This window comes from Hydractinia symbiolongicarpus, chromosome 4, assembly GCF_029227915.1.
Source record: "Hydractinia symbiolongicarpus strain clone_291-10 chromosome 4, HSymV2.1, whole genome shotgun sequence".
Lineage (NCBI taxonomy): Eukaryota > Metazoa > Cnidaria > Hydrozoa > Anthoathecata > Hydractiniidae > Hydractinia > Hydractinia symbiolongicarpus.
Genome location: NC_079878.1, coordinates 20,622,989 through 20,644,389, shown reverse-complemented (window position 1 = coordinate 20,644,389; position 21,401 = coordinate 20,622,989). Strand labels below are relative to the sequence as shown.

Sequence of the window (21,401 nt, the reverse complement as noted above, 5' to 3'; positions counted from 1 at the left end):
GGGACAGCCTCGAGTCTGAGTGGATCCAGATCAACGACCTTGCTGTGTATCTCTTTGAGTCCATAATCGTTCTGGGGCATTCATTAAGCAGGTGGTTGTACTGCATAACAGCAAACTCACGGGGTTGTATCAAAAAATGGAGTCGGAATTTCTGCCACACTTATGTTATAGATTTTTAACCCAATCTAAGGTTGTTTCAGTGAAGGAAAAAAATATATTAGGCAATTTTGATTTGAAAATTATTCAGATCATCTGCGCAGATGGTCTGAATGATTTTCCAAGAAACGAGGGCGTTCATTACAATACCTTGCTCCGAGTTTGAGGGCGGAAATGTTTTCATTTTAATCGCCGTTTTACCGCTTTTTTTGTCGTGTAAGTTTCCGAGCTAAAATCCATCCTTCTTCACCACTAACCATTTTCCCCATGTGGTTGTCGACGGCGGTGGTTTCTTTAAACTGAAAAGGAAAGTAAAGTATATACATAATAAAATGGCATCAAATGAATCTGAAACTATTCCAGAGGAAACTAAAACAACTAGTACAGACCAGGTAAAGACTACTCCAGAAAACACGGAAGCTAAGAATGCTGAGAATGACACATCAGCTGAACCACTTTCAGATTTAGATAAGAAATTAATTCGGCAAATCGAAGTAAGTACCCAGATAGCTACTATTTTTATAAACCTTGAAATGTGTATTCAAAGAATTTTGTAACTATACTAAAATACAACAGACAAACATCTTTGGTGTAGCTATATCTGTTCTGTTTTGTGTTGTTAATTTGAAGTACATTTCCCTTTTTGAATGTTTACGTTGGCAGGCAGAAAGTTGTGAAAGCTTTCTGTAGAAAGGTCTTTTTCAACCCATTTCTTTCTATGGATACATTTTCGAGCCTTTAAACTACTATTGAGTGTAGATCTATAACTTCTGATTGACATATATTTAAATAAAGTTGTAATGATACGTTTGTGTGAAGAAACAGACTAAAAAGGACCTCACTTCACCTAGCACTTGCATATTTTGCCTGCCACGCAATTGTTAAAGCCGAAAGGTATTACCGCAGAAAATGTAAACATTCAAAAAGGTCTATAGATACGCTGTAAATGTTTACAAAGTTTCATATATATACAGTACGGGATATTTCCCCGATAGGGTGACTGTAAATCACCCGATCAAGTGAGTGCGCAACCACCCAATCGGGAGAGACTTACCTGAATCGGGTGAGTATTTTTCTTGCTTAAAATTGCTTTTTAAAAGGGCAAGCTACTGGCCGAAAGTATTAAGTCATAAACTTATTTTGCGCCGTTTCACCAATTAAAAAAAAATCACCGTGCCGTTCCAATGCTATTGATGATTTCTTGAGTTGGATTGACTACATGGTGCATATTAGTCTAGGTTGCACATGTTGTGAAAAATTGTCGCCAGTGCCGACTCACTCGATCGAGTGGTTAACTCAATCGGGGGACACTCACCCGATCGGGGAAAGATCCCGTACTGATATATGGACACAGATTCTGACTATCAAAAAGGTCCACATAGGCCAAATTGGCTATTTATATGTTAATTTATTGATTTTTTAGGAATATATATATACAAGATTTAAAATCCACTGGAATTGTTTTTTTCTGAACCTCTCAACATTCTTTAACCTAATATCTTAGATTGTTGTTGTCTGTTGTTTACATTTTTCGCCTGTGCACATGTCCCTTTTTTTGATACGAAACTAAAACATTATATACGTCGACACAAGTTATTAGTAGAGTGTGCATAATTTATTTATATATTTTTTTAGTATTACTTTGGAGATGTTAACCTTCCAAGAGATAAATTTTTGCAAGAAAAAATTCCCGAAGATGATGGTTGTATCTTTTCTTCTTTGTTATAGTGTTTTTAGTAATTAAAATTGTTAGCAAAAATAAGTTCTGATAAATTTAGGTTCTCAGATGTATCTGTGTTCATTGAACTCAAAATTTTCTTGAGTAAGATCTTCTAAAAAGTTATGGATTTTTTTGTTAATTAGGTGAATAGTCAATTATCAGGGTTGCTACACCTCCTTAAAACTCTTTAAATCTCCCCAATTTTAATTTTACAACTTTTTTTCAAATACATAGAAATGCTACATTTTATAAAGTATATAATTATTTGGTTTTCACATCACCTTTATAGTCTCCTCAAATTTTTTAATTGTCTATAAATCCAAGATACAAAAAACAAACTTTTTTCACAACCTTTTAGATGTGTTATTTTTCAACAGCCAACATAAAATAATAACATAAAAACGTGTATATGATAAAATATTTTATTCACAGAGCTTTTCATTACATAAAGGAACATCTTCAGGAATATACAAAAATAAAAAATTATCTACTTTGTACACATCTTTAATTATAGAAAATAAATGCAAGAATAAAAGCTTTTTTTATTGTGTTTTCCAATCTGTCGCTTAACGGCCAAAAAGATATTAAAAGTTTGGATTTATTTAGGTATGATATGAAACCCTTTATCTAGGTTCCTTATTGGTTTTAGTTATTCTATCTCTTATGGAAAGTTTTATTCTCACATTCGTTTTTATTGATAATTGTAGTATTTTGATGATGTATAAAGTGAATAATTTTTGTATATACCAGAAGATGTTACTATATAACAAAAAGCTTCATTATGAGTAAAATAAGGTTTATAGATGCAGAAACTTGCATTAAATATGTTCAGACTAAGGTGTTTGCATTTACTGGTATTTTTTTTAACTTTTCTGGAACAGGGATTACACTTGAATGCTTAACAACATTCAACAGAGTGAAGGTATACTGTAATTTTTTATATTATTAGTGTTAGAAGTCTTGACATCTTGATATCTTGAAATCTCTAAAGCTATATTCAGGTTTAAGTTTATAAAAAATGACTGGTAATGTTAAGCATAATCTTAATTTTCAGATCAGGTACATGACAACACTCATAACAGCATCATGATTTCATTCCTTGAGCAGAACTGTCTGAATATTGTCATTAAAGACAAACTTTTTTAAATATTTTAACGTATTGCTTCATTTCAATGTCGTAAACCATATTTTGTGATTATTACAAATTTAAATTTTTCTTTTTTTAAATGTGGAAATGTTGTTTAAAAATTGTTTTAAAACAACGATTCACAGATGACAATGATCATTAGTTATCAGTGAGCTGGTTATCATAAATTAGGCGACTCCAACTTAATTAGTTGTTCTACGGGCCTGTCCGACTCTAATTTTCATAAAAACAAAAAAATCTCACGAAAATATAATGGGCATAGAAGATAATAAATAGTTATTTTTTGTTGGTTGAATGTCAATCTACAATTATACTAATTAAGGTGAATCAATAACGTTAATTTACTACAACCATTGTTAATGTGTATTTCTTTATTATTTCGTTGTTGTTTATTATTTTTTGTCCTCCGTAAAATTATTTTTGTTTTGCACACCAACAGACTGTAAGCTACTATCGAATTCGCCATAAAACGACTAATTGAGTTGGACTCTCCTTATTGAACAGTCACTCAGTCTTGTATAAGAATCATGGTTTTGAGGGTCTCCTGCTCAATTTAATTCATGCAAAATACTAAATTTCTGAATTTATAATTATATTCTTGAGTTAGTTTTAATAAATTTTTAAATATTAGACACTGATAAAATTTTATAACATTAAAATTAGAAAGTGCCTATACTGTCAAATTTAGTGAGTTTAAAGTAGTTAATAATTGTTTCAAACCATTTACCCTGAAAGCCTTCTGGTGTAAACTGAAGCTACCTGTGGTTTGCCTCTTGTTATAGAAATTATCAACTGATTTAGCAGAAATTGCAAAGGCTCTAAAGAAATCAGATAGTGGACTCTTAGAAGTAAGTTTTTTTTTATTTTGTTGCCTACCTCAATCTTTACTTTTTACTCTGTCTTTTCATTTAATCGCTAATTATATTTGCAACCAAATTTTAGATTTAGTTTTATTATCTCAATTGCTTTTCTTTGATCAATCAAAATTCCAAATTTTTAGTCTTTTATTAACTCACAATAACATGTACTGGTAATCGTTTCTATAGATAGATATAATGCGTGTCAAAAATGTAAAATACTTGCTGAAAAGCCATATCTTTCACATTTACTGTCTTTGGTGTGAAGTTAATATATGTTTTTTTTTGTTTAAATTGTTTTGCAGAAATTAAGAAGATTGTATGTTAGCACAAGGAAAAAAAGTAGTTGTAGGGAAACCATTGTGTTAAATGCCTGTGCTTATAATATACATGCTACCATTTCCCCTATCTTGCAGATAAATGATGTTGATTTTAAAGTCAGACGATCACCTGATAAACCTTTACCAGACCATTCTGATCCAATGGTTCGCAAAGCATCCAAACTAAAAACATTATATATGGTATGTATATGTTATAACAGAATATCTCAGTTTTGCAAGTTACGTTTTGCCCTTGTTGTGTATATGGCTGTTAATGAGGAAAAGTATAGAAATTCTGTAGAATTTTTATGTGTGGTTCTTCCATCACAGACAATCTTCTATGACAACTAAACAATGATGTACATTTTTAGAAAGAAAACAATGGAAGTCATTGTACACTCGTAATGTCAGTGTGACCACTCCTTTACATTCCTAAATACATTTAATTTAACATAATCTCCTTTATAGTGTTTAAAATTTAGCTATTATCCTCATTTTGTACTTGCATTGTGAATCAGTTTTGTTTTTGGATTATACAAGAACTGAGAAATTCTAGAAAACGAATCCTTAGGCTTTACAAGGGAGAGAAAAAAAGTAGTGCAAGGAAACTGAAAATTTTGTTGATGTAATTTTCATTTATTTTTAATTTACTTTTTATATTTTTTAATAATAAAAGAATTTTAATTTTTTGAAAAGTTATCTTTTTTTAATTCTTTAATTTAACTCTGGTCCAAGAGTACTCGTTCTGCATGTTTTTTTTGTTTCAAAGTAAAGAATAATCATTTTAGTGATAATATATATATTCTTTGGCTTTATCTCTCTGCAGTGTTTACATCCATGTTACTTGTGAGTCTTAGTGATTTTCTTGTTCTTTTTAGAAAGGCTTTCCTGATACGTACACATTAGACAACATACAAGAATTTTTCGATAAACTTGAAGTGAAGGTATGCAAATGTTTATTTTTAAAATTTTATTGCTGTGTGTGTTATTGTTTTAAACATTTATACGTTCTTGATTTTAGATTTTTTAAAAACGTTTCTTAAAATGCTACTATATTTTTCATATATTATTCTTCTTGAAAGGACACTAAATGATAAAGCATTGAAATAAATAAATTGATTGGTTTTCCATAATAACAATGATTTCCATAATGATTTTAATTTATGTTGTCGTCATTTTATTAACTGTTTCGGATTATTGTTTGCTTTTTCTTGTTGCAATGTGTATTACTGGATTGCCTATACTTTCCTGGCTTTAAAGAACGTTTCTGATATTTTATGAATATATACTTCCAACTTCTGACTACTTACAATACTCACAGGGTGTTTTTTTTAGAGTATTTTCATCAAATTACGTACAAATGACGAACGCAAGTTTAAAGGATCGATATTCATTGAATTTACGACACAAGAGGAAGCTGAGAAACTTCTCAACGATAAAGAGTTAAAATGTGAAGACCAACTCTTAGTAGTCATGACAAGGTAATAGCAAAACACAATTTGTTTGATATTGACAGCTGTGGCTGATTTTCCAAATTCTTTTAGGAAAAGAAAAAAATTATTTGTGGAAGAAATTTTTGAAAGTCAAGAATCTGCAAAAAAATTGTATTGGCTGCAATTTCTACCGCAAAAATTTTACTTTCTTTGTACTTTAATTTCCTGTATGATCTAAGTCATTTAAAAATACATTTTATTTCTAAAAGTTATTTTAGGTAAAATACTGTCAGCAAAATGAAACACTGATCCCCAAAATAATTTTTGCCCCTTAAGATAAATTCCTAGTACTCGTTATAAATCTCAAAACATTCATATTTGTTGTAGTGGTATTCACACCAATCGATATGTATAGTCAGGGTAGTATTTTGTTTTTCTGTAGAGATGACTATTTCAAAAAAAAGAATGAAAGTAGAAAGAATCCTGAAGATGAACAAAAAAAGTAAGCCATGTTTCACCTCACTTTTTCCTTGTCGAGTTAGGTTGACTAATGTGATGGGGGAAATTATCTTTTGTGCTTAGCACGTAGTATAGGGACAACATTCATTTTATAGATGATTGTGGTGCTTGCGCAGTAGTTTTAAAAGCATTAAAAGAGACCTTTTTGACTAATATTTGTTACTTGACTGATATCAAAATCTTAGCTTGAATGATTCTAATAATTCAATTGGTCTGCCGCTTATTCTAATATGATTTTTTATGATTTTGTATGACGTTGTACTGTCTGGCTGCGTCAATGTAAGCAATACAAAATAGCTTGTAATACCGTTAAATGCAATCTTGCATATCGCTTATCATCTTTTAGAAATGTTAAATTCCACAAGTGTTAGAAATTAAACATGTTTTTTTTTTCTTTCTTGATAACAGCTTTAATTAAGTTAAATATAGCTCTGCCAAAAATTTTATTTTAAATCCTTTTTATTTTTGATTTTCAAACATTGCAAACATTTCTGACGTTAGCTGTGAGATATATATTTTTTCTCTCGGTATGATAAATTCTCTTATTGTCATATTTTAAAACTTGTTCTTTTCAGTGCTGAAGAAGACAGAAAGGTTAGTTTGTTTCATTGTTGTTTTTGTTTACCTTTTAATCAACCAAATAATCAAAGTATAATAAATAATATATATAATATAACGAAATATAATTGACGGTTTGTTACAGACAGACAGTTTCTGCATAATTATATAAGATGTTCTATAGTTTATTATTTAAGTGCTAACTGAATACAAAAAAAGAAACTTTTTTTTGTAAAAATTAGGTTTTGGACCAAAATTTTCTAATTCACAAATAAAAAAGAAATATGTGCAATAGATTTCTGATTGTTTGTACACGCAACCTTTTTTAACCATTGGGTCTGAAAAAGTCGTATAATTCTTTCTATAACTGTTTTTTGCCTATGAAGTTTTTCTAAGTTTAACAACAAATGACTTTTTGATATTTTGATGTTTAAAAACTTTGATCAACTTAACCCTGTCTTTAATTAAGAGTTAACCAAGTATATGACCAGTATTCAATAGTGTGACCAGTATTCACCCTATATGGCACATAATTTTGGACGTACCATAAAACCATGACTTCTTTTCCATTTTTCATATCATATTAGACACATAGAAAACCTGGATGCGCGCTTTATTTCAAAAATGTGGGAGAAGGTACAAGTCGAGAGGATTTAAAGGTACGTCAATCATAAAGTGTACTGTGGAGTCAACATGTGCTCCTTTTGCTATAAATATTGGGGCATTTAAAACAATATCTGTTTAGACTTTGTTTGGCGAGCACGAGAAAATTGCATGGGTGGATTTCAACAGAGGAGAGACAGAGGTAATACTTATACATATATTTTTTAAAAACAATTTCGATGTTATAGGGAGACTCTAACACCCAGTCCCATATTTCGTTTTAACATTTTCCAGAGACAGAAGTTTCTTTCTTTACTCTTTGGTTTGTAACTTGCTTTGTATTCTTCTTTGAAGGGGTTTGTTCGTTTCCATGACGAAGGAGCTGCACAAAAAGCAATCGACGCTGTCAAAGCAGCAAGTGATGGGAAAATTATGATAAACGGTGTGGAGTCAACGCTTCGAGTTATAGAAGGTACAATATATATGTTTATCACACGTCTGCATGTTTGCGCCGTTGTTACCCTGAAAAATGATATGAAGGTATAATTTGTATTTTGAATTTACTTGTTGGTTGCTTCAGTCTCTAATGTGAACCTAAAAATATGGGAAAGCACTAAAAAATATATGAAAATCTGCTCAGATACTAATAAAGGCTGGGCCTAAAATACCAACTGTTTTTTTTTAATAAAATACTGTACACATATTTTTATAAGCAACTGTATTAAAATCTTTCAAATTAATAAACTTCGATTTTTTTAGCAACTTAAGTCCCAGGTCAAAAATTGCTTACAAACAAATACGTGCATCTGTACCTACTACTTTGTAAACATTTTCACTTAGGAGAAGAAGAGGAAAATTATTGGAAGATGGTAGATGAAGATATGAAAAAGCAAAGACAAAACAGAGGCGGTAGAGGGCGTGATCGTGGGCGTGGTAGAAGTAGAGGTAGAGGTGAAAAGAATTTTCGACGAAAACGCCAATGGGAAGATGGTAAAAAGGAGGAGTCTGGAGAACAGGCTAACAACGAGCATAAGCGTTTTAATGATGATGAAACTAAAGCAACCGAGAAAACATTAGAAAGTGATGCAAAAAAGGCGAAAGTTGAATCAGAGCCTTAAAATGTTACATGTTATTTTGTGTTATTGTTCGTCGTGAAACAAGAGCCTAGCCCTTGACTGTATTCGTTGTTTTACACCATATTTTTACATTTTAGTGACGAAAAGGAATAATTCTTATATCTTGCGTTGTATTTTTGGCCCCATTCAGTATTCTATTACGGATTATGTGTTCTTATAGCCAGCCCCAGCAAATGTTAATGAGCTAAAAAATTGAATGACTCAAGTCCGAAGCCTTTTGAAATTTGTGTTGAAAATATTTCTGTTAAATTTCTGGCCCGACGTTATTTCAAGTGAACTAAGAACGAATTTGTTTTCTGAAGGAAAAAAATTCGATGTTATGTTCGATGTTATTTTTCCACTTTTTAAATTTTGTGATCTTATTTGTGAAATCGCCTTCTTAACAATATTTTTACCAAAAACATTTTGGTGATATCGTATTTCACGAGAATCATCTTGTTTGTGGATTTAATTTCCCCACAAAAAAATTTCGGGCTTTTAAATAAAATTTAGATGCTCTTATAATACCTTTGAGCAATTAGTTTTATTTTCGAATTCAGATTTTAGGCTCAGATCTTGCTTCATTTTAAAAAATATTTAAACCCTAAGTTGCTCATAATTTTTTTAGCGATATTGCGTGCTAAAGACAGATGCTACTTAAACGAAGTTCCAGTGCACGAACTAAGTAAGTTATGAGCAGTGATCGGAAAATTTATTTACGCCAAAGACTTTTTCCTGTCCGGAAATAAAGTTTTTGTTCGCTAATTTCTTCTCGCGAATCACAAAGAGGCACGTAAACACGATATGCTCCCAAATAGAAAAGACTACAGACAATGGATAGTTCTTTTAACGCTGTTTAATTCAGTAGAATTTTTTTTCGCTCGTGTCAAAAATGTTTTTTTGCGTACAAAGAAGTGTAAGGGGTTAAATTAATTTTTGCGACCAGAATCATGTTGCATTGCTGCAAAAACGCTTCATTTCGTAAGTAACTTCAAATATTGTTGCTGTTCAAAAAATCAAACTTTTGTGCTATTTTGTCAAACCAAACCAACAATGCACAGATTCAACACTTCCTAATTTTAGATCTCGGGTTCAAATTCCGAAAGAAAATACCTAAAAAACACTTGCACGATACTTATGGCTGCTAAAATTTCTAATCCTAAAATAGTCAGACGCTGAATTCACCGTGTAAACAAAAAAAAAAAAAATCAGGAAGGACTGTTGGTAATGACAAAAAAAAAACAGTTTTCCATTTTCTATAGACAGTATATACACAAGTGTATTGTTATAAAAATATTGAACATGGTATATAAATACTTTTTAGGGTCAAAATTAAAATTTACAATTATAGTAAACCTTCGAAATATAACGAACTTGTTTTTCTGAGATCAACATACCGTTCTACTCCTGTGAATGGGAAAATATGCTTGCTTCATAATTTCGTTAGGATCTGTGATTATACAAGATAGAGCGTGTAAACAAAAACGTTTCACGCACCGTATGGCTATACGAGGCAAGTCATTCTGCAAATCAAGTAGCGTGTCGAAATGGTAATTCGCTGTTAAGTAAACTTTCCAAGAAACGAAAAGAAACCGCTACTGTAACCTGAACTACTTGCTGAACTTTCTGTCCTTTTTGCTGTATCCAGTCCTGCTTCCATTGACTTTGAAGTTCTCTTAAGCAAATCCTCATCTAAAACAATGTTGTCCGAACCTCCTTCGACACTCCTGGATGTTACATTGTCCTTTAAATTGGACACACTATTCGTATCATTAACAAAATTGTCTGCACTTGAAGTGCTTACTAAATTTGAAAGGCCGAATGGTCTAGCTTGAATTTTGTTGTTCATCATCATATCAACAAGCGAACCACTACTCTTGTTTCGTTTCATTGTCGTCGTTTCGATTTTTTCTGTCGCAGACGTCGTTATCTTTATCGGTTTGTTCTCTTCACTTCTTGGTTGAGGCGCGTTTGTACTGTGACCAGATAAACGATATAATCGATTCATTATATTATCGTTCGTATCGATCGGGTCCGCCCGGTTTAATAATCCTAATGGCCCGGTAATACTATCAAGCTCTTTTTCTGGGAGTATGGACTTACGATATTCCGTTGGTTCCGAATCGGAAACAACAGGCGTTACGTCTTCCTCTTCGATTTGTTTTGAACTTGCCGCTTTTTCCAACACTCTGGATACATTGGGCATGTCAACGTAATCTTTATACTCAGGAGATTTGGATAAACTTAACGCTCTCCCTCGTCCGTCGTGTTGTGATAAGGAGGAGAGTATCCTTTGCTCCGTTTGCGCTTCAACGTTCACCTTACTCATGGCGTTTGCAATCATACCAATGACCTCGGATTTTGATTTAGCATCACTACCTTGACTTTTCAGTAGCTTTCTCCCCTGTCTCAAAGAATTTAACGCGGATGAACTCCTTGTAATTATAGTCCGTTTCTTTTCAGCGGGAGTTCCAAGCAAGTTCAATAAGTCAGTCGTTTTACTTCCACCGTTAGGCGTGCTTTGTTTTAACGTCCGTGGTGGAGGCCTACGTACTGTCACCAGTTGCTCATCATCTGTTGAGCTGTCTATTATTAAGTGAGCTTTCGGCAAAGACTTTCCCTCGCCAATGACAGTGGAACGATCATCATCTAATGAAACATCCAACCCTTTTTCACTCTTCAAAGGAGAAGTGTCACGCTCTGAGATGTGCAAGCCACCTCGAACGTTTTGCGAAGCAAGGTGATGCCATTTGCTTAAAGTGTCAGAACCTAAAAAAACAATAGGTCATGTCATTTTTATTACCTAACAATGTACATCACAAAGCGGGTAAGTATATCACAAAATGAGGCTAGATCTTATCCTGATTTTTTTCCTTATACTATTTCCTGTTTCCTTAAGGTATGTCAATTCCCTGACTTTCCCTGGTTTCCTGATCTTGTAGACAGCATGAGAAGTAGACGGTTACCTTCCATTGGTTTCACAATCTGCAGCTTCTTCACAGGTTTCCGAGGACGACTTCCTTCTGTGTAATAACATGAATAAATTTATAAAATATTTCCACTGGAAAAATTTACTACCATTGCACTATTTACACAATATCTTCAGACTGAAATCATTTGGGATCTATCAGATTAAATAGAGGTCCCATAAAAGATACAAAACTTGTGTATTCACGCATTTCGGAACATGTTCCGTTTCCTAATCCAAATAGAATACACCAGAACTCACCTTGTGGCAAGTCTAATTATTTAAATTTCAAGAATTCGTTATATAGGCGAACATATACCTTACTAGAGAAACGAGAGGCTCAAATTGATAATTTAATTCTTTTATAGAAAACAAACAGTGCATACCCCCAGCAGTGTATCACTCGATTTTATACTCGCGATAGATTAAAAGGACACCAACGTAAACGAAATTTGAATAAAAGGACGTGGGTATGTTAGATAGTAAAAATATAAAGTCAATCCAATTTCCGTTACTCACCATCGAAACTAAAAGTAGACGCCGCTTCAGAGCGTTCGTCTGATGCAAAACTCCAGTTTGAAGCAGGGGAAGTGCGACCAGAAGTTGATATGGAGAATGTCTCCCTGTTGTTCAACATCCGAACATTGTCCAAAACTTTCTTGTTTTGAAGCCTGGAATAAAATTTAATCATTTAGAGGGAATTTCATGACTAAAAGGTTATAAAATTAACAGGTGAAGATTGAAAGAAACCATACTTCTTTTCTTGATGAATTGTCAAATCTCTTCTCACAAATTCCTCTATTTCATTGGCTAACGAATCCTAAGGTAGGTATATGATTGGTTTAAACATATCAGATGGGTTTTAAATAAAATTATCAACATAGTTACAATACCTGTAATGAGAGGGAGTTGGATGAATCGTTTAACCATTCAGACGGATTGCCTGATGAGCTAAAAAAAAAAGAGATCAAACATTACGTTGAAGACAGAATGCTGGACACTGCTTGGAATGTATAGACACTGCTTCAAATTCTCCTCGTAAAGGTTTTGAATGGTACCTTCTTATTCAAAGCGCCTTCAGATCACATTGCGATAGAATTGGAAACCACTCAAACTGCATACTGGAGGAGATAATATTCAATTAGAAGTAAGTTTCTTATATTCCTTATATTCAATTTTTCCTTATTCCTTATTCCGTGGTCAAACGCATCGTGCACACACGATGCGTTTAACGACGGCTGTCAACTTACTCTAATCGCGATTTTAAATTTTTCATTTCTTCCTGATTTTCTTGTAACATTTCATACGTCTCGCGAAACTTTTTCTGCATCTCGATTAGCTAGAAAGAAAAAAATAAATCCATAAAAACAAATAAGTATAAACATAACAATTCACAAACAGCATATCGAACATACCTGCTCTTTCAAGTTGTCTTGATTTTCATTTGATTCTTGCAGCTGATTCTGTAACAATTCATTTTCAGCACTCAGCTAAAGGTATAGAAAAGAATTTTAAGACAAACGTTTCACTCACTTTGGTGTGTGGAAAAAGAAAGCAAAAATTCGTATATACATAAATTCCAAAATTTGGGCAGACAAACTTTAAACTTTAAGCAGTACATTTTGAAAACAAATTACTGCTGCATAAAAAAAATCAGCAGGAAATAAGACAGGAAGCAGTTTGAACGTGTCATTATTTGGACAAAACAAACCGAAATTTCGATCTGTCAAATTTTTTTTCAGCTTTAATAATACTCATTACAAATGTTTAAGTTTTTGGTTTCGAATAATGAAGTGCAACAGAATTATATCAACCCGAATCAGTGACGCTCATCTGGGAAATTTTTGAATCTTAAAAAAAGACCTGTTTCTGTTTCTTTTGCAACTCCACAACCATATTTATAAGCTGGGTGATTTCTTCTTGCTGTTGAAGGTTGTCTTCAAACTTTTCAGCAATCTCGTCAGTCAATGTCGTGATTTGTGTTTTCGCTTCAGCTGAAAAAATCATAATTTTCTATTATAAACATGTGACACGAAGTCTGTAGAAGTGAAAACTACAGCCATATGTTTTAAGAAGCTTTTTAATAGCAGGTCCCTATGTTTGCAAGAAAAATATTACATCATACTCCATGACAAATTATGAAGAGAACTTTAATAAGTTCCTCAAGTAAAATTATATCACGTCCCCAGAGCTTCTTTCTTGCTTTTTAATATATGCGTACTGGCGCTGCACTTACTAGATTGCGAAAAATAAACCCTGGGAAATTATATTTACAATATGCATTTGTTTTCAGAGCGTATAAACAGCAAATAGCAAATTATCATGAGTTTCTATTATCAAACACACTTTTCCGTTTCCGTAAAAAACTTTCATAATATTTTCGTATTCCGGAAGATTTGGAACAATAAAAAACACATAAGGTCGTCATACATAGTTGTTGGATGCAGTCAAACACCAATCCTTCCTCTTTATCTTCAATGTCATTTGTGAGCTGCCGAATATCCAATGCCTGGTAAAAAAAACACATAAGCAACTGGTCATTTTAAACTTTAGTTTGTAGTCACGTGATCAGGAAATCTATTTTATTTGACCAGCTTACCTCTGTAAATAAATCATGATTCTCTTTTTCAAGGTCCCGACATCTTTTCGTCAAACGCATCATATCCTCGTCGTCACAAGCGTCCCTAGATACAACCAAACATACAACACGTTGCAAACAAAATACTCTGACAATGTACTCACAAACAGTTAAAACTCTCTGAACTACCATAATGGTAATTTTGTTATCTATTGACGTGTGCCATCTCCTAAATATTACACAAATTTTTGTAAAGAGTGGAATTCCAATTGACGCACTCCCCGACATCTTGTGACCGCTTTTCTAGCTACACTACAATCTGACTATAAAAGATAACTACAATCCTAGTTAAATTTGGTCAGACGAAGGTCAATTTTATGTCATTTCCTAAACTATACTCAAAATGCTATGCCAAATATTTGCAGCATGCTGACATAAACCTCATTAAACACTTATGAGTTTATAGATAAAAACTATGATGCTACAAGTCCGAGGTGCGATGTGAACATTAACAAGCGGAATTGACTAATTCAAATAAAGGTGGAATATAGAAAGAAAATAGTTTAATTAGGGACTATCTTCTGGTCTGCATTGGATAAACGATTGAAAAAAAAAATCACAGCCTCGACAGGACAACAAGAAGACAGTGTACCTACCCTTGTGAGCCTACAGAACTAATGCTTCTCTCTTCACCATCTTCCCAATACATTTTCACTAATTCATTCTTTTGCTGCAAATCAAACTTTAGTTGTTGCTCCTGTAAGAGACAAGTCGTATAATCATCGAACTTCAACAGTTGTAAAACAACAACAACAAAAATAAATAAAAAATACACATACATTATCCATGGTTTGGTTAAGGTATTCTTCCATCTTCTCAATCTTCAACATGAGGCTCTTATTCCTTTGCAGCAATGACTACAAAAAAACAAAGATATAGTCCTTCAACTAAAAACGAAGATTTTGATTTAATGGCTGACTTCAGAAGGTATGGTAATTCTTACCTGGCCAATTTTAGCAGCAAGCTCAAGGTCTTTCTCCTTCTGCATAAAAGAACATTGGTATCAGATTAACTGTTCTTCAAACATTGACAAGAATTAAACTTTAATACCCAATAGCATAAACACTGAGACTAACAAAAAATATTTCAATTTCAAAATCCTCCATCTTATATATACCAAGATTTGGTATATATATTGTTTGGTTTTCTAGCAGTTTTTGAAAACTGTGGTGTAGTAACGAGATTGAAGTCAGATAAATTTGTCTGCATAAATTTGAATGATATTGCGAACTACGAAATTATTATCCAATGCCAGTTTTTTCAACTTTGAAATTAGATTTCAGCCAAAATTTGTTTTCTGTAAGAGGTTCTAGTTGTGTTTGTTTTCACATAGATTTTAAAAACTTTATTTTTCTTCAACTTTTTTTACTGTTGTTTTTAAGTCCCACCGTTAGTGAGAACTTGTTTTTAAAAGATGAACAGTGTAGTGGCTTTATCTGCAGCTTGCCGTTCTAGTGAGCATGGATTAATAATAATGAGGTTAGATTAGGTTGAAGTATTCTCTGTGGAGAATGGACATACAGATGTGTCAACATAAATTGTTATCAAATCTAGAGTTAAATATTGTTTTCAAAATAGGAACAGAGAACGTTTAAGCCAGGAAAAAATACAAAACAATATTTCAAATATGACCTTACAAAAAAAAGTTATTCTTTCAATAAGAATATTTGACAAGACTCACTCTGCCATGTGACACACTCGCAAATGATTTTAGTAAGTTTAAAAAAAAATGAGGATTGAGGCAGTGCTGAATAACAAAATTGGAGAGCTCAATTGCAGATTAGAAAGATATACTTTTAATTACAACAAAACACGTCAAAAAAATGTAGTCAAAAAATTATATTGCAAATGTAAACAAACTTTAAAATTCCTTTTTATGGCAACTGTATGAAAACTTTAAATTTGTTGAATAGCTTAAGTACAAAAACAGCATCAGTCAATCGGACACCATAAAGCTAACAAATGCTTAATTTGTAAAAAGAAAAAATTGTAAAAGAACCACTAATCCACCTAAAATCTGTTCCAAACATCTGTACTGCTGACTAAGCATAAACATTCACAACACGTTCTACAATGCAAATCAAATCTTACTTACATCATTTAACACCTGCGATATGAGATCTAAATCATTGCTATGGAATTTGGTCATCATATTTGTTCGGTCAGCAGTGGACGCTAAAATTAAAAATATAACACACTTACAAGGTAGTTAACACTTATCATTTTTAATTATTATTTCTAACTAATTATTTATTAACAAATTCATATTGCATGATGGCAATGTATTCAATATATTTTTATTAGATCTCAAAGTGAACAAGTAGACCTGATTTAGTAACCTCTTACAAAAGATATAAGGATTTTTTTTTCAAACTCCCATTAAATATGTTTCTACAAAATGGTAAAAATATTTAAAAACTAAGCAGTGTTCGAATTTCTAAATTCAAATTTTAGTACGCATCGGTATCATCTTTCTCTGAACAGTATGTCTACATACACATATCCTGAACTAGCAGATGCAATTCTTCACAATTCAAATGGAAGGGACTTGGTGTGAGAATTCTTTCAAACGTATCCATCGCACAAAAAGTAACAACCATTTTTCATCAATCAGAACATACAACGTATCAACTGAAGGTATTTACATAATTTTAATAATTAATTTTAATTTTTCAAAATGACATATGAAATAACTCCTGATGAGCAGTTCTAGTACTAATCCACCAGTAATTCATTAAAACTCTGGTATATTTGTTATTATCACAACACTTATGATACGATGTATCTATAAACCACTTAAATAAAAAATTTGATTTACAAAATTTGACAAAGGTTTTAAGCTTTACTTAAAGTTAAAATGTTTTCATTTTTTTTTCTTCCGAAACAGTGTAACTAAATATACACTTTAAGGTTGTCCGATTTCATTATAACAATACAAATTTGAGACATTGCTATGAAGTACACACAAACTAAAAAGTATGTTAGACTGCAGGTGCTTTGTACTCCCAAGTTGGAAAAATAAAAAATATATAGTTTTCTTTATTTTTGAGATAAAACATTTATGAAAAAGGTTTATTAAAATTTAATGAATAGATTACCATTCAAATACTAAATGAATTTTATTTTACCACTCATATAAATATTTTAAACCAGCAAGCTAATTTACAAAAAATGTTACACATGTTGTTGCAAAAAAGCTGTTTGTGAGAAACCAGAAGAGGGTTTGTCTAAAACATAAGGCCAGGAATGTAGATAAGCATTAACAGCTTTAGGAATTTCGCTTTTAACTTTTAACTGTACTTGCTTCTTGAACTATTAAAAATAAATAAAAGATCTGGCATATTTTTACATTAAAAAACACAAGACTTTTCTGAATATCACACTAAATTCTTGCTTACAAAAAAGCCTCATTTTTAAGTTATTTTTTTCACAGAATTTTATTTTTTATTTAAACGTTTGTCTTGATGACATATTGTCTTTCAGTAAAAAAGGAGCCATTTTTAAACAAACTTATTGGTTTATCAGGAAAACATCATTCCTAGCAGAGATTTAATGGTTCTGCAAAAGAGATTTAAAGTACAATAAAAGATATAAAACTAAAAAACCATACAGATATGTCTTTTAAATACTCTATCACACTATGAAACACAGTCATGATGAAAGTGATACTGTGATAAGAGTATAATAATTTTAAGCTGACCACCTGCATTAATATGCAAAATACATGAAAGGTATTACGAGTAAAAAATGTTAAGTTAGAACAAAAACGTATTTTTGGTTAGCAGGTTTGAAAATATTTCTCCTTGTGATAGGAGAACAGTGCACCCGCATGACTAGTCCATAACCCAAGAAAATATCCACAGGTATTTTCTTGCAGCTACCATATTAAGCTAGTAGAAAAACAAACAAACGCAGGGTAAGCTTTGTAATATAGGTTACTTTTTATACCGCATTGGTGTCTTGCTACTTGTGTTACCATGTCATGTAGGTATAAAATTTGTTGACTTTTGCTAAGTTGTGGAAAAAAACTGTACTTGTGGGAGTGAAAATAAGGCAATTTCCTGGATAGGTCGACACAAGGGCATTGGCAAACAATTTTTACCAATTTCAGAAGTATTGACCAACTTTTACTGTTATTTTTGATGTCACGTTCGTAGTAACAAAGTTTAATTAAAGGCAATAATCATGACTTGCTCGTTTACAGGTTGGAATTTCTGGTCGTACAAATTGCTGGAAGGTCGTTTGTTTTACACACTGGTACAGTAACCCCCGTGTAGTGTACAGGGGTAAAGGAATTGATTTAATACTTTTATCTCTTCAAAAAAAACTTTCACAACCTCACACACACACAAAAACTATAAATCCTATGAAATGGGATAAATATTTGTTTGTTGTGTTAAACTTGTAAAATCTATACCATTTTAAACCTTTTCTTAAATAAACCAAAATGAGCATGACTGACTGAAAAAAGATACTGTCAGACATAATTTCCAACAAAATTTAAAGCTCTGCATATGTACCAAATTTTTAGTAGTGTGGGCTCAAATAGCTTAGGAGAAATACAGCTTTTTACATTGATCTCGTTTGCCCTTTGCAACATTATTGATTGAAATGAGATCATTCTCCCAAGTTATTCCACAAGTCTACACAGAATTACGGCTATGTAGCGCAAGCAGCATAAGACCATTGCAACAGCAGTATAAGGGTCTATTTTTAAATGACAGCATCTTGAATTAATCAACCTGGAATTCATCAAAACCAAAATTTACAGTTATATGTGTTGGACATAGCAATCGCAAGTATCTTAGCTAGCCCTTCTATGGTAAACTGCTTTGGGGAACAAAGGAAGAAACAGGAAGTCAAAGAGGTTAACAAAATTTTTTAGCAGTTTAATTAAAATGAAGAGTCAAAATCATGCAGGGTGTTGTGTTCTTAAAAAAAACCATGCAAAACATGGGCTGATCTGAATGTCTTTATTACATTGTCAAGAATCTTCCATTCAAAGCCTATTAGTGCACATATTAAACGTATCAAGAAGCATTAAACAACACCATATTTGAATATACTTTTTAAAATATAATTTAATACGTTAGATTTGGCATAAAAGGTTTAATTATTTTAACAATTGTTTATATGGAAAAACACCTCCGGTGGACAATATGGAAAAAGCACCTCTGGTGGTCAAGAAACAAAACAATTTTGAAAGCAATTGAACAGAAATGGAACAAGAAATATGTAGGAAATACCCAATAACTAGTCTGGTCATGAGCCAAGGATGTAATTATATAAAACCAAATTAAACAATTTTCTATTGTAAAAGCCAACACTCGATGTTTTTATTTAAAAAACAAAACTTAAAATCCTTATTGTGATTACAGTGTTGTTTTGAAATCAAATCACACAACTTTTTATTTAGTTTAGAGGAAGGCTGTATTCAACTACACAATAGTTTACTGAATTTTGTTCACCATACGGAAGTGTACAATTCTTGATTATTATGTTGCCAACTTTTTTACACCAAATAAGGTTCAAAACATCCTTTACATTCTACTTCCTGTTGGATTTTTGTTAAAAAGTTTGGATAATGAAACTACTGAGCTCTTAAGATAATGTTTTGTAATAAAATAGAAACTTGGTAAAAATAAAAAAAACATGTTTATATTGCAGCAACATAATTGACTTAAGTAAAATCCTTGTTTAAAATTAAACTTACTAAAGTATTTAAGGGTTGCCATAGCCTGCTCATTACTTAAATCAAACATAACACCAGCCTCACTAGCAGCATCATCAAATATCCATTCTGTATAATCTGGTTCAACTCCACTCTCAGAACCAACTTCACTGTAGTGCTCGACTTGTGGAGCATCATCGTCGTATCTTTCCACAATATCGTTGCTACTAAACGTTTCTTCCTTTAAATAAGTGGAACTGTCAATAGCAGCATCTCCAGGTGCAACAAGAACATTATCCTCATTGCACAAAGGTTCTTCCATATGGAAAAAACCCAGCAGTTTAATAGGTACTAAGAACAAAAAAGTACACATGAAAGTGGACATAATTAACAAAAAGTGTCCTTCTGCTGCAGCAGCAGGAACTATTCAGCTGCAAACGATTACATTGATTACACAATGATGAATTCTGTATTTAATCAAGACCCTTTTAAGGTGTCTGAGAAAGGGAAATAATTTTCTTTCTAGGCCACCATATCATGGTATACCTCCTCTGAAAGATTCTTAATAAAATTCCAAATTTGGGTCTAAATGCTTCTGTTTCAAATTTCTGGATAGCACCCTCAGCAAAGGCAGGTCAAGGGAAGATAACCAAGTTTTTTTACAATGTGTTTATATGTTGTTTTTAAGAGAGAAATCTTAAGTACATATATACAATACAAATAAGCAAACAAAAGGCTAGCTTGACTGAACAATCACAAATACCAGTTTCAATATTTTACATTTTGGTGAAATTGGTGCACACATGAAAAATATTGATTTTGAAGAATAAAAGATGCTTTTACTTAAAAATTAGTTTAGAATAGACCAGAATTCAGCCTATTGCATGCATTACGGAATTGTATCTATTACATCAGATTGTCTCCAAAATAAGAAATTTTTATTTGTCAAAATGGAAATTTCAACGCTTTGTGTTATAAACTAGTATAAAAAACAGCAGAAGTTTTTCAACTTAATGAAACAGGAAATTTAAAACCAAATATACAAGGGTGTCGACTTACTGGAAACACGGTTATATAAATAACTCTCTTATTTATTATATAAGCGTGTTTTCAGTAAGTCGAGTGTCAACCACTTTTTATATAGAATTTGCACTTTTGGTCTGATAACTTCAGAACTTTTAACACAGTGCTTTCAATTTCCTTGACTTGGACACACAAAGAAAACCTTCAAAGTACAACACTCCATTGAAGAGTTACGATGTCATTTATGAAGAATAATGATGTGATTCATAAAAAATTACCAGCAAAAACAGAAAGCAATTTTTAAACCGATCAGTTTTTTAAAAATCAAAACAAATATATTTATATATTCATGCTTGATTAACAAATGTGTTATCACAAAACAAAAATACTATATATATTTCTATTTATGAGTTCGCTTCTTATTTATGAGTTCGCTATTTTCACTGATAGTTTAACAATTTGATTCACAACTTTCAAAAAATGGTTCATAAATTGCAAATTGTGAACCCTTAATTCGAATGCTGAAGTAACTTTGTTTGTGACTTTGTTATCTATATATAAATTAATCCAGCAAATTGTATCAAAAAAAGCCTTTTTTAGAACTCTTTGCCAACTTGTTATTATTATTATTATTAAAAATATTTATACAGGGTATTTCCGTCAACATAAAAAT

At 32.0% G+C, this 21,401-nt stretch overlaps 2 protein-coding genes across 3 annotated transcripts; one reads left to right on the top strand and one right to left on the bottom strand.

The window, feature by feature from the left end:
• Positions 1-396: 396 nt before the first annotated feature.
• On the top strand, positions 397-8,550 carry LOC130641751 (lupus La protein homolog B-like). Its single transcript, XM_057448695.1, has 13 exons — positions 397-650; positions 1,792-1,861; positions 2,758-2,798; positions 3,806-3,871; positions 4,297-4,401; positions 5,079-5,144; positions 5,536-5,681; positions 6,076-6,135; positions 6,728-6,746; positions 7,298-7,369; positions 7,456-7,515; positions 7,668-7,785; positions 8,154-8,550. The coding sequence occupies exons 1-13, from the start codon at positions 489-491 to the stop codon at positions 8,429-8,431; spliced, it is 1,263 nt and encodes a 420-aa protein (XP_057304678.1). The 5' UTR covers positions 397-488; the 3' UTR covers positions 8,432-8,550.
• Positions 8,551-9,656: 1,106 nt separating this feature from the next.
• On the bottom strand, positions 9,657-20,056 carry LOC130641748 (uncharacterized). Of its 2 annotated transcripts, none has more exons than XM_057448687.1 (15): positions 19,748-20,056; positions 16,130-16,209; positions 14,978-15,016; positions 14,814-14,891; positions 14,631-14,731; positions 13,996-14,080; positions 13,827-13,905; positions 13,260-13,390; positions 12,812-12,886; positions 12,647-12,735; positions 12,290-12,347; positions 12,152-12,216; positions 11,916-12,067; positions 11,395-11,451; positions 9,657-11,197 (listed from the first exon to the last, which is right to left on the bottom strand). In XM_057448687.1, exons 1-15 carry the CDS (start codon positions 20,025-20,027, stop codon positions 9,990-9,992), a joined length of 2,577 nt encoding a protein of 858 aa, XP_057304670.1. In that variant the 5' UTR covers positions 20,028-20,056; the 3' UTR covers positions 9,657-9,989. The 2 variants fall into 2 exon arrangements, with proteins under 2 accessions (XP_057304670.1, XP_057304671.1); XM_057448688.1 differs by lacking the exon at positions 19,748-20,056 and adding an exon at positions 16,532-17,229.
• Between the last annotated feature and the right edge of the window lie 1,345 nt (positions 20,057-21,401).